Here is a 12,652-nt window from a genome sequence, read left to right as displayed (position 1 = left end):
AGGAATCACCCTCGATAACCACGACCGACTAGCTATACTACAGAGATATCATCAGGAGTACTTAGCGAGGTGTCACCCTCGGTACCCGATAGTATCTCTGTAGCGTCGTACAACAAGGGGGGGTGAATGTGCTGTGTCGGGTCTGGCTCGTCGATCAGAGATCGAGATTTGAAAACAAGCGGGGCAACTGATCTACGGGGTCAGAGGGGATGACTGCTCCACCTATACTATGCATATTAAAAGTACAGGACTGAAAGTAGCAGTTCATCAAAAACAGGCTATGCATCAGATATAGGAGCTAACTACAACAGTAGCAAAATACTAATGCAAGCAGTAGAAAGAAAGACATAGGCGATATAGGAATGATCAAGGGGAATTTGCTTGCCTTGCTGCTCTGCGGCAAAGGACTGATCGGCAGGGTCGTAGATGTACCCGGCAGCAGCGTCAGTCTCGGGGTCTACCGGTAAGAAGAGGGGGAAGAAACAATAAATAATAACACCGATGCAACACAAAGCATGACATGAAAAGATGCAGGCTAGACATGAGCTAACGCAGCAACATCCGTCATAGACGGGTCGGAAGAATATCTGACGATATTTTCCGGGTCTCGGGCTACTACCGGTTATACTGGAAACGATGGAAAAGTTCCATGTTTGCTATGCTAGGGACGCGTGACAGACGAACGGGCCGTGTATCCGGGTTCGTCTCACTCTGCTGATCAACTTTCATGTTGAAATTATTTTGATCTGACTTACGGATTATTTAATATTAATTTTCAAAGTTTTATTAATTATTTAGGAATTAAAAAAAGATTTAAAAGATTTAATAAAATCCCATTACGACATCATCGCGATGTCAGGCTGACATCAACATTTGACCGGTCAACTGACCTCCGGGCCCCGAACGTCATAGGCACAAGTTTTTATTAAGATTAATTATTTATTAATCAGATTAATTTAGTGGGGGACCCGCGTGTCATACTCTAATTATTCTAATTACTTAATTTAACTAATATATCTATTTATTTATTTATTTTAAGAAAAACATTATTTTTATAATTTATATTAACTCTCGCGTGGGGCCTCCCTGTCATAGACAGCGGGTGCATTGGCCCCACCGGTAAGTGACCCTAGGCCATTTACTCATCTATTTTATTAGATACCTAACCGTGCAAATACCGTATTCCTCTAAATATCCATATACGCAAATACATACATCTCATCTCATACATACATACATACATACGCATCTAATACATCATTTGTTATTATTTCTTTTTTCTTTTCTCTCACAACACTCATCTCTCTCTCTCTGTTAACAGACACAGAACTCTCTCTCTGCTAACTCAACCTAGAGGAACCAAATATTCAAAACCTCCTACTGGAGTCTACCGTCGACGGATCAAGGCCCCGTTTGCCGGAACGGAACCGGGACGGCGAGAAGATCGACACGGTGGGAGGAGCCCGAGGAGGGGCTCACCGACGGTGACGTGACGGCCCGGTGAAGCCGGAGTTCGCACGAAGGTGATGGTGGAGACGGCGTGGTTCCGGTGGTGGAGGGAACGGTGATGATGGTGGTGACACGCCGGCGAGGGGGAACCGGCCGGATCCGGCGTGGTGGAGGTGTCTCCCTGCCCGGTCCCTCCTGGACCGAGCGGGAGGAGGGGGGGCGCGACGGGGAGGGGGGCCCCTCGGTGAGGAGAGGCGGGGGGGGGGGGGGGGGGGGGGTTCGCCGACGTGGTGAGGTGGCGCGCCGGCGGGGGAGGGGGCTCGCCGGGGGAGGAGGAGGCCGTGAGGTGGGGGGGCGCCGGGGGAGGAGGGTCGGTGGAGGGAGGAGGCCGGCGGGAGGCAGGGGAGGCCGCCGGCCGAGGTGGGATCTGGGGTGACGGGAAGAGAGGGCTCGGTCCCTGGGGGAGGCGAGCCAAGAGGAAGGGGGCGATGCGGGGAGGGATCTGGGGGGAGGAGGGGTCGTGGGGATGGGGCGGTCTCGTGGGGGGTAAGGGTGGGGGCTCTCGGTTGGTGGGGGGGCCGAGAGAGAGAGTCACGGGATGGGGAGGGAGTGTCGGTGGGGGGTGGGGCCCCCCACGAGGGGGGTGGCTGGCGGCGGCGCTCAGGGGGGGGAGGGAGCTGGCGTGGGAAGGGGCTGCTCGCCAGGGGGGATTAGGGTTTGGCCGGTTGGGCCGGTGGGTGACCCAGCTGGGCCGGGGGAGTGGGGTTGCTTTCTTTTTTTCCCTTTTTTTGTTTGATTTGTTTTGTTTTGTTTTACCTTTTCCCTTTTCTTTTTATTATTTCTTTCTTCCTAATTTCTTTTCACTAACTGATTTTTTCTTTTTAAATACTTTCTTTTAATATACTTTCTTTTACAATTTATTATACATACTTTTAATTCTCTCTTTCATATACATATTCTTTTAATACTTGTAATGAACCGATAAAGTACTTTCCTTTTGTTTCCAAATTTTGAATCCGGACAAAACTCGAATCAACGCGGGTCTGAGATGGGAATCCGATGACGTGGCATCATTAGCGGTTGATCACTGTAGCTTAATTACAATAATTACTGTAGCAAAAGTCGAGGATGTCACAAATCTTCAGCTGGCAAAATTGAACCAATACGATGGTACACTACTCCATTCATTTTGAACACCGTAGGGAGCACCGCCAGTATTGATACCATGGTCAATCTAAGCACCCCATGATGTAAAACAAAACATAGAATTATACTGCCCGATTAATTGCATGAACCGACTTGAAGTTGCATGTCCATCAAATCGCATTAAGCTATCTAATGGAGATGGCGTTACTTTGGACTTTGACAATTTGCCACTATTTAGATTGTAATTGATTTTATGCTACTCTTTAGTTTGCCATTCGTTCTTTGGGAAACTCTTTGCTTCCACCGGCTGATACATGTCAGGAATCCATCACATGCTCTACCGTTTGATCAAACGAGATTGCACAGTACTAGCTCAATTATTTTTTCATGGAATCACCTAGCACGACTGATCTCACATGTCTCAGCCATCCTTATCCTCACCTAGTCAGTCCCACCGCATCGCTCGATCCCATTCCCCAATCAACCATGGCTCTCTCTCCCTCTCTCTCTCAACTCCCGCAGCAGCCGGCTTCCTCACCATGAGACGAGGAGTCCTTCCCGAGGCAATGGCGTCCGCTGCTTCCTCGTCTCCTGCTGTGACATGCGCCTCCTCGTCGCTCCTCCCCCACGATCCCATTCCCCAGTCAGCCATGGCTCTCTCTCCCTCTCTCTCTCTCAACTCCTGCAGCAGCCGGCTTCCCCACCATGAGACGAGGAGTCCTTCCCAAGGCAATGGCTTCCGCTGCTTCCTCGTCTCCTGCTGTGACATGCGCCTCCTCGTTGCTCCTCCCCCACGCTGAGTCGTCGGTGGAAGGAGTTCGAGTGTACCTTTGGATTTTTGGATCCTGTCTCCTATCTCTCCCTCTCCATCTATTCCTTTTCAGTTTTCTACAACGCGGTCGTTGTTTCTGCAACCCATCCGTTGTTTCAGGTGTACCGGTTGGATTTTTGGATCTCGTCTCCTCCCTCTCCCTCTCCATTTATCCCTCTTCAGCTTTTCGCAACGCGGTCGTTCTTTCTGCAACGCATCCGTTGTTTTAGGAGCTGCATAAATTATTTTTGCAATGCGATCGTTGTTTCAGGAATTATTTTTGCAATATGGATGTTGTTTCTATAACATGGCCGTTGTTTCTGCAACTCGACCTTTGTTTCAGGAATTATTGGGTGCGGGGAGACGACCGAGCCGCGTAGATAGGAATGCTACACACGTACATCGAACGGTCCTCGAAGTGACGGATGTTTATTAAACATCCGCCCGTGGATGCGTAGCAGCTATCTATTCACACAAAAACAATACTTATAAATGATATATATAGTAATGCATAATACAGTGGACAAGTATACCCTGTTTGCCACGGACAGGACGAACTCGATCCCCATCTCTCGTCGCACGGCAGTCCACCCGCGCCGTACGTGGTCGCGCGCCGCGCCGAGGTCGCGCGCCTCGCCCCTGCCCGCGTCGTGACGCGCCCGACGCCTGGCCGCCGGCCGTGCGCCGCGCCTGCCCCCGCCCGCGTCGCGACGCGCCTGACCAGCGCCCTGAGCCCAGCCTCCGCGCCGCGCCTGCACCTGGCCGTGGCCGTGCCAGGCCGTGGCAGTGCCCGCGCCCGCGCCTGCACCTGGCCGTGGCAGTGCCCGCGCCCGCGCCGTGGTCTCACCGCTTCTGCGCCTGGCCCGTGGGCGTGCCAGTCCGTGGTCGCGCCCGCCCGACAGGCGCCCGGCGGCGCCGCGACTGTGGCCGCCCCTGGTTGCTGCCTCGTCGCGCTCGTGGCTGCCCGCTGGAGCGGCCGTGGCCGTGCCCGCTGGCTTGCCCGTGTGGTTGCCCGTGCTGCTGCTGCTTGCTTGCTTGCCCGTGCTGCTGTGCCGGCCCCTGCGTTGCCGGGAGTATCCGCCGCCGTCACCACTGTCTCTGGAAGTACGGGCGAGAGAGAGTTGGGGAACGGGGAGAGGACGCCGTGCGTGGTCAATGGTGTGGAGGCGTGGAGCAGGGACAATCTCGTATTTTCTCATGGGCAAGGGCAAAAAATCAAAGTGCAAAGTAAGATGTGGTAAAATATCAAATCCAATGTAAGCAGTGGCAAATTATCAAAGTGCAAAGTGGTAAAATCCAAGTCGAAAGAAAAGTTCATGTGCTGAACTTTTTTATTTGATATAGATTGAACCACAGTTTACATACACGACGAACATAGATTTACTTGTAAAATGGAAGACGATCCACGACATAACATTGATTTGTATCGAGAAAGAGTAAAGAATTATGTGAAGTAAACTAGTCTTAGGTCTTCCTGCAGCAGCAACATCTGAGCAATAGAAAACGAATGTACTTTTGTTCAACCCTGCAGTGCTGAAAATGCTTCTTTGATTGCGGTGATCTCAATGTAAACATCCTGCATCGAGGGACGATATTTAGGTGTCTCTGCAGCGCACATGAGGCCAATCTTAACGAGCTTGATGATGCAGCTCATTCCAGCCATTTGATGATGATTTTCTTGATCTACAGCCCTGCCTGCTTCTTCGTCTTGGTCCGCATAATAGGGAATGATTCTTGGATCTAGAATCTCACCAATCTTTTCAGGAAATGATTTCTCCACAAAATTGTAAAGGCTCAGGCCATCTTTAAACATCTCATCAGTTGGACGCTTTCCTGTGAGCATTTCTAAGATGATAACTCCATAGCTGTATACATCACCCTCAGTGGAGATTTTGCTCCCAAAGCCATATTCTGCAATATATATAGTATTGAAACCGCTAATTAACACAATAGAGCTGGAACTCAAGAATCAAAAGATTTCTAGGGAGACTAAAGTTAATTTTTCATAGAGCCTATAAGATATTTTCCAAATATGTATATCCTATATAAAGAAATTGTTACCTGGTGCAATGTATCCAACTGATCCTCTTGGTCCCACTAAGCTCGTAGAACCATCAATCCTGGAAGAAGTATAACTGTGTACGAACTTAGTCAACCCGAAGTCACCAACACATGCACCCATGACATCATCCAGAAGGACATTGCTTGGCTTCAGATCACAGTGTGTCATAGGAGGCATGCAATGGTTATGCAGGTAATCTAAAGCAGCTGCTATGTCCACTACTATTGCTATTCTTGAACTCAAAGACAAGGGCCTTTCCAAATGATGCTCGTGGAGTGTCGGATGGAGCCAACTTTCAAGGTTGCCATTAACCATATATTCAAGGACAAGAGCTTTGAACTCATGTCCTGTCAGATCACTTGTCGAGCATACAGTGATCACCCTTACAAGATTACGATGACGAGTGTTTTTGAGTGCTTGACATTCAGCAACGAAGCTTTTCGTAGCCCCAGGTTGATCAAGTTTGAAAACTTTGATAGCAACTGCGTGTTCTTCAGACTCAATTTTACCTTTGTATACGGACCCATACTTTCCCGAACCAACCAAGTTGGCTAAAGAGAAACCATTTGTTGCTTTCACTAAATCAGCATATGTGAACTTCTTTAACTCCTCAAACGATGGATGATCTTCTTGTTTAACTTTCTTTCCCTTCTTCAAGAAAATGACTCCAAAACATGATAACATGACCAAGGCAAGAGCAGATAATCCTATTATCTTCAGAATGTGGAATCTGTGTCCTTGTTGAGATGCAGCCGTGTGGCAAAGTGGCAATCTCAATAGTGGCGAGACAGCACACAACTCTTTGTTCCCCTGGACGAACACTTTGCTTGCATTTTGGAAGATCCCACCAGTTGGCATGGGTCCCTCCAGGTTGTTGAATGACAAATTGAGAAGTGACATGGAGTTGAAGGCCTCAAAGAAGTCTGGAACTTGACCGGACAAGTTGTTTCGAGAAAGATCCATGTCGCTGATGCCTTTCAATGCAGCGAAAGATTGAGGGATTCGCCCATCAAGTAGATTCCCTTCCAGGTGGAGGGACTCTAAATGGAGGCACTGGCCCAGAGTTGAGGGAATTTCTCCAGTCAACAGGTTGTTGGAAATATCGAGGGGGGAAAGGTTGATTAATTTGCCAATCTCCATCGGTATATGTCCAGAGAGTTTGTTGTGAGAGAGATCAAGACCTTCAGCAAGTGTGGAAATAGTGAACAGTTCTTTTGGTATTGTTCCATCAAATGAGTTGCAAGAGAGGTTTAGAGTGTGTAACTTATTGCACTGTGCTAAAGCTACTGGGATGGGCCTGCTCAAATTATTTTGCTGCAAATAGAGCTCACTTAATTGACCAAGGTTTTGAATTGAAAGTGGGATTTGACCAGATAGCTTGTTTTGTGATAAGCTTAGAACGAACAAGTTTGAAAGGTTTCCAAGTGAGCCCGGAATGGTTCCAGTAAGCAAATTGTGCTCCATGTAAAGAAGTTTGAGGCTACTAATGTTCCCTATCTCATGTGGTATGGTGCCAGATATTTTATTGGCTGACAAGTACAGAGATTCTAAGCTTTTTGGAAGATCACCTATGGACTTTGGCAGTTCACCTTGTAGGTTATTTTCATCTAAACGTAAACTTACCAGCTTTGTACAACTGGCGAGCGAGTGCAGGAAAGTCCAGTCTCCAGCTTCGAGTTGGTTCTTACATAGATTTAGTTCGATTAAGTTGGGCAAGGACCCAAAATAAGGAATAATACCATGGAATGCATTGTCACCGAGATTAATTTTCTGAAGATTTCTGGCCTTGGCCATTGTAGTGGGAATACGACCTCCGAATCTGTTTCCTTGAACAATGAATGTCTGGATTCTTGGAAGGGTGTGGCCAATATTTTCTGGAATATCTCCTGTTAGGCTGTTAGTGCCCATGCCAAGGTATGTGAGTGTCGATATATTGAATAGAGAGCCTGGAACGGTTCCTGACAAGTTGTTGTTAGTCAGGTCTAACATTTGCAAGTTTGGAATTTTACTTAAACTCCACGGGAGGCTTCCTTGCAAGTGATTTGCTGCAAGTAACAGCTCAATCAGGGAAGTGGAGTTTCCTAGAGAGGAAGGTATTTTTCCTGAGAGATTATTGTAGGATAGGAAAAGAGTTTGCAACATTGAGTTAGTTGAGAAAGGTGGAATAGACCCAAAGAAGTTATTTCCTTTCAAATTTAAGACTTCAAGAAACGAGCTGTTAAAGAGAGAAGGAGGTACCTCTCCATCGAGATAATTGCTTTCCAAGTTCAGCCAGATAGTTGATGAACTATTTGCTAGGAGAGATGGGATGCCCCCAGTTAGGCTGTTGTTTGCCAGGTAGACATAGTTGAGTGATGAGCTGCTTCCAAGTGTGTAAGGAATATTGCCTGTCAACTTGTTTCCAGGAACAGACAGAACTGAAAGATCAGGAAGCAGGCCGAGCCCATCCGGAATGCTTCCATGGAGGGAGTTGCTTTCAAGATCAATGATCTGAAGGCTAGAACAGTTAGATAAAGAGTTTGGTATTACACCAGTAAGATTGTTATATGGAAGGTAAAGCTCGACAAGGTGGCGCAGATGACCTACCTCAGGGGGGATCCCACCATTCAGCAGGTTCTCCTGTAGGTAGATTTTTGCGAGGAAAGTGAGATTACCGATGCAGGGTGGTATTTGGCCGTTCAGGCTTAGCGATTCAAGGTCAAGCACTGTGACGCGAGATGCGTGCTTCTTGCCACAGGTGACACCAGGCCAACTGCAATACTGAAGGGTATTGTTCCACGAGGCGAGGGCTTTGTTATTGTTAGAAAGGTGGTTCTTGAGACAAAGGAGTGCCTGGAAGTCCTTACCGGATTGGTCGTCCAGTGTGGTGCCATCTAGTGAAGAAGCAGGGGCAAAAGAGGTCAAGAAAGTGAGGAGGATGGTGACTCTGAAGAGTGATGAACTAAGAGTCCCTACAGGTACAGGAGCCATCTGTGTGCTACTGAGTTGTGCTAAGCGGTAGCCGTAGGCGTGCATTTTTATAGGGGTCTAGTTTGGAAGTCTGCCTTCTCTATACCTCTCATCCAAACATATGTAATTATTAAATATTCAAGAAGAAAAAAAAGAAAGAAATTATTAGGTGCTCTCCCTCCTTTCTTCCACGCGGGCTCTTCAAACGTGGACTGGTCTTCTCGTACAGCGATTCAGCGTCTCAACTCCATTTTGCCATCTGTCAAAGAAAAGATAAAACGCATCTATTGCCACTAAGGATTTTGTTGGTGAGCCCTCAAGTGTCACTTCTGTCGTTCAATCACACACGATGTGTTTTATTTTCCTATGTTCCTCTTCGTTTCCTGTTATCCTGCTACCGTCTTTGTAGTTTTCCTTTTATGAGGGTCCTGTAGATTCCAAACTGATAAGGGCGCGCTTGAAATGCGTGTAAGATTATACCTCCGGATTTAGTTACACTTGTATAATACCAGCCACAGTGTAACTTTTGCCTGGAAGAAAAACGACCTCCCAGGTGTGTATCATTTTACACGTGTATTCAGTGTTCGATAATCCAAACGGAGCCTAAGGCAGGCAAAATACTGGTTACCAAAAGAATAACAAGATTTGGAAAATCTCTATCTGACAGACAGGTCTTAGGTTTTTGATACTCGCTCTGTCAACAAATATAAGAGTGTTTAGATTATTAAAGTAGTGATTTAAACGTTTTTATATTAGTTGCCAGAGGGAGTAACTTCTAATGCAGCAATGTTAATGGAAAGCACATTTTCTTTAGCACAATAAATAGATCTGTTGGGTTTTTCGGGGGAAGAAATTATGTGTTGCATCTATTCTCAGAGCATGTACACTGATGACATATGGATACAGATGCTTCATGACAAAAAGTAGTTTGAGATATCTATATTGACTTTTTCTCTTCAATGCAAACTATCATTAAGATGCCTTATCAAAAAATAAAAAATAAAAACTTTAATGCATATGCATATGTACTGTTCACTCTAACTTTTTCATCTTTTTACACCGGACCACACATTTTTTCTTCAAGCATCCGCCTGCTGCAAAGGATCCCGTTTCCTTATCCGAACCTATTTTTTCTAACATCCGATCCTACGTGACATATGGGACCTCACCTTGAGGCTATGCATTGTACATGCCCTCATTTTTCTACCTGTTATAATTAATCGGGCATGTGTAGTTTGTGACAATTAAACACCTCTTCTTTCAATGCAAGTTTGTGCGTTTTACATGATCAGTCATCTAAATAGCGTCAAATTTATATTCAACAAGTGTTGCCAATATATATGGTCACTGATTTGATGGAATATCAAATACGTTTAGCATGCTAGTACGGATGAGAGTGTTTGTCTTACTATGGTGGCTTTGGCTATGTAAAAATGATTGTGTTTTAATGGCAAAATCTATTCTCCTACGCAGGTTAATTATTGATGTACACACTGGTTTCTGGTTTCATACATGGTCTATTATGCACCGAACGGAATATCAATCGATGTTCAAGGCGGTTTGTATGTGGTTGGAGCAGGTGGTCAGGGAGGTATTTACCCAACATGGATGGCAGTATAATCCTCGAATGGGACCACCTTCTTCGTCGACATAGACATAGTTTCGGTTTCATATGGTTTTACTGTTGTCACTTTGTCATTTTTATATTCTTTGTCAGACTATTCATGTGATGGGTGTGTGCATCTTACCTACAGAGCCCGGATGTTGCTCCTTATGATCTGCATAGGCTTGATGCTACATTTTGAGTTAATAAAAGCGTCTTTTATCGAAAAAATAAGCAAAGAACATTGACTAATCTAATTGGAACATGAAGAACATTTAGCTTTAATTTACAAGTACAACCTATGCTTTTATATATTTTCTAACTGAATATAATTGAAGTAAAAGAGAACTATTGAAAAGTTCTAATTATGCATGTTTTCTCAAAAAAATCTAGTTATTATATGGTAGGGTGCAGGAGAGCAAAAGTTTCAATCCGATCAACTTTTACTTGTTTAGTAGGGTGTATAGGCTCATCCGAGCTGTACATAAAAGGACCCTCCTCATGCCCATCTCATGCACCCCATACAAGGTGCATGGAGGAAGCCATGCTAGCCCTCACCCTCGTCCCCACCCATCTGACCAGATATGTTTAAATTTTCAAAAATGTTCATAATTTCAAATTTTATTTAAATTTGAGAAAAATTCAAAATTTCTTCCAATTTTTTTAAATCATATTTCAAAATGTTCAAAAAAATCAGAATTTTGTAAAAAAATAAAAAATGTTCAGAACTTCAAAAAAATAATTTTCAAAAAATGTTTACGATTTGACGTTTTGTTTACATTTTCAAAAAAATGCTTAGAATTTCAAATTTTGTTTTTTTACTTTCCATAAAATATTAAAATTTTCAAATTTTCAAAAAAATGAAAATTTCAAATATGTTCAATTTTTTTAAAATGTTCAGAATTTGAAATCTTCAAAAAAATGTTCAGCATGTCTAAACACATGCGTGTTGTGAAACAAAGTTTCAGCATATCTCAGCGCATACATTACTGTCAAACAAGAACAACTGCATGGACTCAGCATGTCTACACTTAAAGTATCTCCACTCGCACCCCCAAGGCGCTTTTTTGTCGACGATGCGAAAAAAATGGCCTAGTCGTGCCCTAGAAGCCTATTTTTCACCGGTTAGGGCCGATTTTGCCACCGGCGGACCCAGACTAAACCCAGTGTGCTGGGGCGCTCGAGGAAACGTTTTTGGCGCGAACTCTTTATGGACCCGTCGATCGAGCGACTAGGCGCTCGGTCGTCGCCTCATCGCCTCGTTTCCCCGCGAGGAATCAATGCGAAGGCTGCCGTCGGTCAGCCTTCCATTGATTCCTCACGTGTGGTGCAGTGAAGTCGCACCGACGCGCTTCCCACCCCCTCCCGCCACGCGTACGCACGGTTCTGGCCCATTCTCCGCCCACCCACGGCTATATAAGTCGTCCTTCCCTCGCCGGTGGCCGCACACCTCTTGCCACATACCTTCTCCCTCTCTCGTCGCCGATGCCCCTCTCCCCCTTTCGCCGCTGACGCCCTTCTCTCCATCGACGACCAATGTCGAGCGCTACCCCGGCTACGGAGCAACAGAAAACAGCTTCGGCCACCGCCACTTGCACGAGTCCGAGGCCTGCCTTCTCTACGAGGCGGAGTACCCGGCGCCAACGGATATGCGGGTGCCAGGCTCATGGAGGCTGAGCGCCGGTGGAGTCCCGGTGCCACCGCGACCATCTAAGCTGACCGACGCGTGGAGATCGCGCGCATTCTAGCGTTGCTGCCGGAGAGCTCGCGAAACTAATCGAGGTACGCCCCCGACAGCAACACGCTGTGGACTGCGTACTTCGAACGCCGTCACGCCGAACAGCTCGCCGCCACCAACGTCGCTGAACCCCACGGCCGCTTCACTAGTGGGGACAGGGCCTATAGTCCCGGCCCGTAAGGGGCTTTAGTCCCGGTTCACCAACCGGGACCAAAGGGGCGGGACTAAAGGCCTAACCTTTAGTCCCGGCCCTGTTCCAAGCCGAGACCAAAGGTGCTCCACGTGGGCGCCTCGGAGCGCCCTCAGGGGCAGGCCCTTTAGTCCCGGGTCTTTACACGGACCGGGACTAAAGAGTTTCAGATTTTGTTTATTTTTGGGTTTTAGGGTTTTAGGGTTTAGGTGTACGGGAGATTAACGTGATGCCTCGTTTGGTGTTCGGGAATTAGTTTTGATTCTAAATAGAAATAATTATGCATATATATATATATATATATATATATATATATATATATATATATATATATATATATATATATAAGATTAACTTATCTTACAAGCGAGCATATATACACAATTATATGGAGATCTGAATTATCGCGACTAGAGCCCGTCTATTCGATTACATGGACCAACATCAGTAATGGCCCCTAGCTACACTAAATCGTCCTTTGTCATCTATAGCTTCCGTCCTCAGAAAGGTCGCAAGCTCCTCTGCAACAGCAATCGCGCGTTGCTCTGGTAGGGACTTCTCCCTCATGGTCGTGTACTATATAAGAAGAGGAGATGAATATGAATATCAATCATGATAACAAAGAATGACGGGTAAAAATAGAGGTGTGAATGTTCATTGCTTACATCGAATCTGTGATCCTTGTGCTCAGAGGTAAACGTGCG

General features: G+C 46.1%; 1 protein-coding gene across 3 annotated transcripts; it reads right to left on the bottom strand.

The window, feature by feature from the left end:
- Window positions 1–4,710: 4,710 nt before the first annotated feature.
- Window positions 4,711–8,488, bottom strand: LOC123412870 (probable LRR receptor-like serine/threonine-protein kinase At3g47570). 3 transcript variants are annotated; one of them, XM_045105830.1, is made up of 3 exons: window positions 8,055–8,488; window positions 5,468–7,958; window positions 4,711–5,317 (listed from the first exon to the last, which is right to left on the bottom strand). In XM_045105830.1, the coding sequence occupies exons 1-3, from the start codon at window positions 8,481–8,483 to the stop codon at window positions 4,926–4,928; spliced, it is 3,312 nt and encodes a 1,103-aa protein (XP_044961765.1). In that variant the 5' UTR covers window positions 8,484–8,488; the 3' UTR covers window positions 4,711–4,925. The 3 variants fall into 3 exon arrangements, with proteins under 3 accessions (XP_044961765.1, XP_044961766.1, XP_044961764.1); XM_045105831.1 differs by having other exon boundaries at window positions 5,468–8,228; window positions 8,315–8,426; XM_045105829.1 differs by having other exon boundaries at window positions 5,468–8,488.
- Window positions 8,489–12,652: the final 4,164 nt, after the last annotated feature.

Source organism: Hordeum vulgare, chromosome 7H, assembly GCF_904849725.1.
Source record: "Hordeum vulgare subsp. vulgare chromosome 7H, MorexV3_pseudomolecules_assembly, whole genome shotgun sequence".
In the NCBI taxonomy this organism is placed as follows: Eukaryota; Viridiplantae; Streptophyta; class Magnoliopsida; order Poales; family Poaceae; genus Hordeum; species Hordeum vulgare.
The sequence above is the reverse complement of the archived record's forward strand: the minus strand, read 5'-3'. Positions and strand labels throughout refer to the sequence as shown.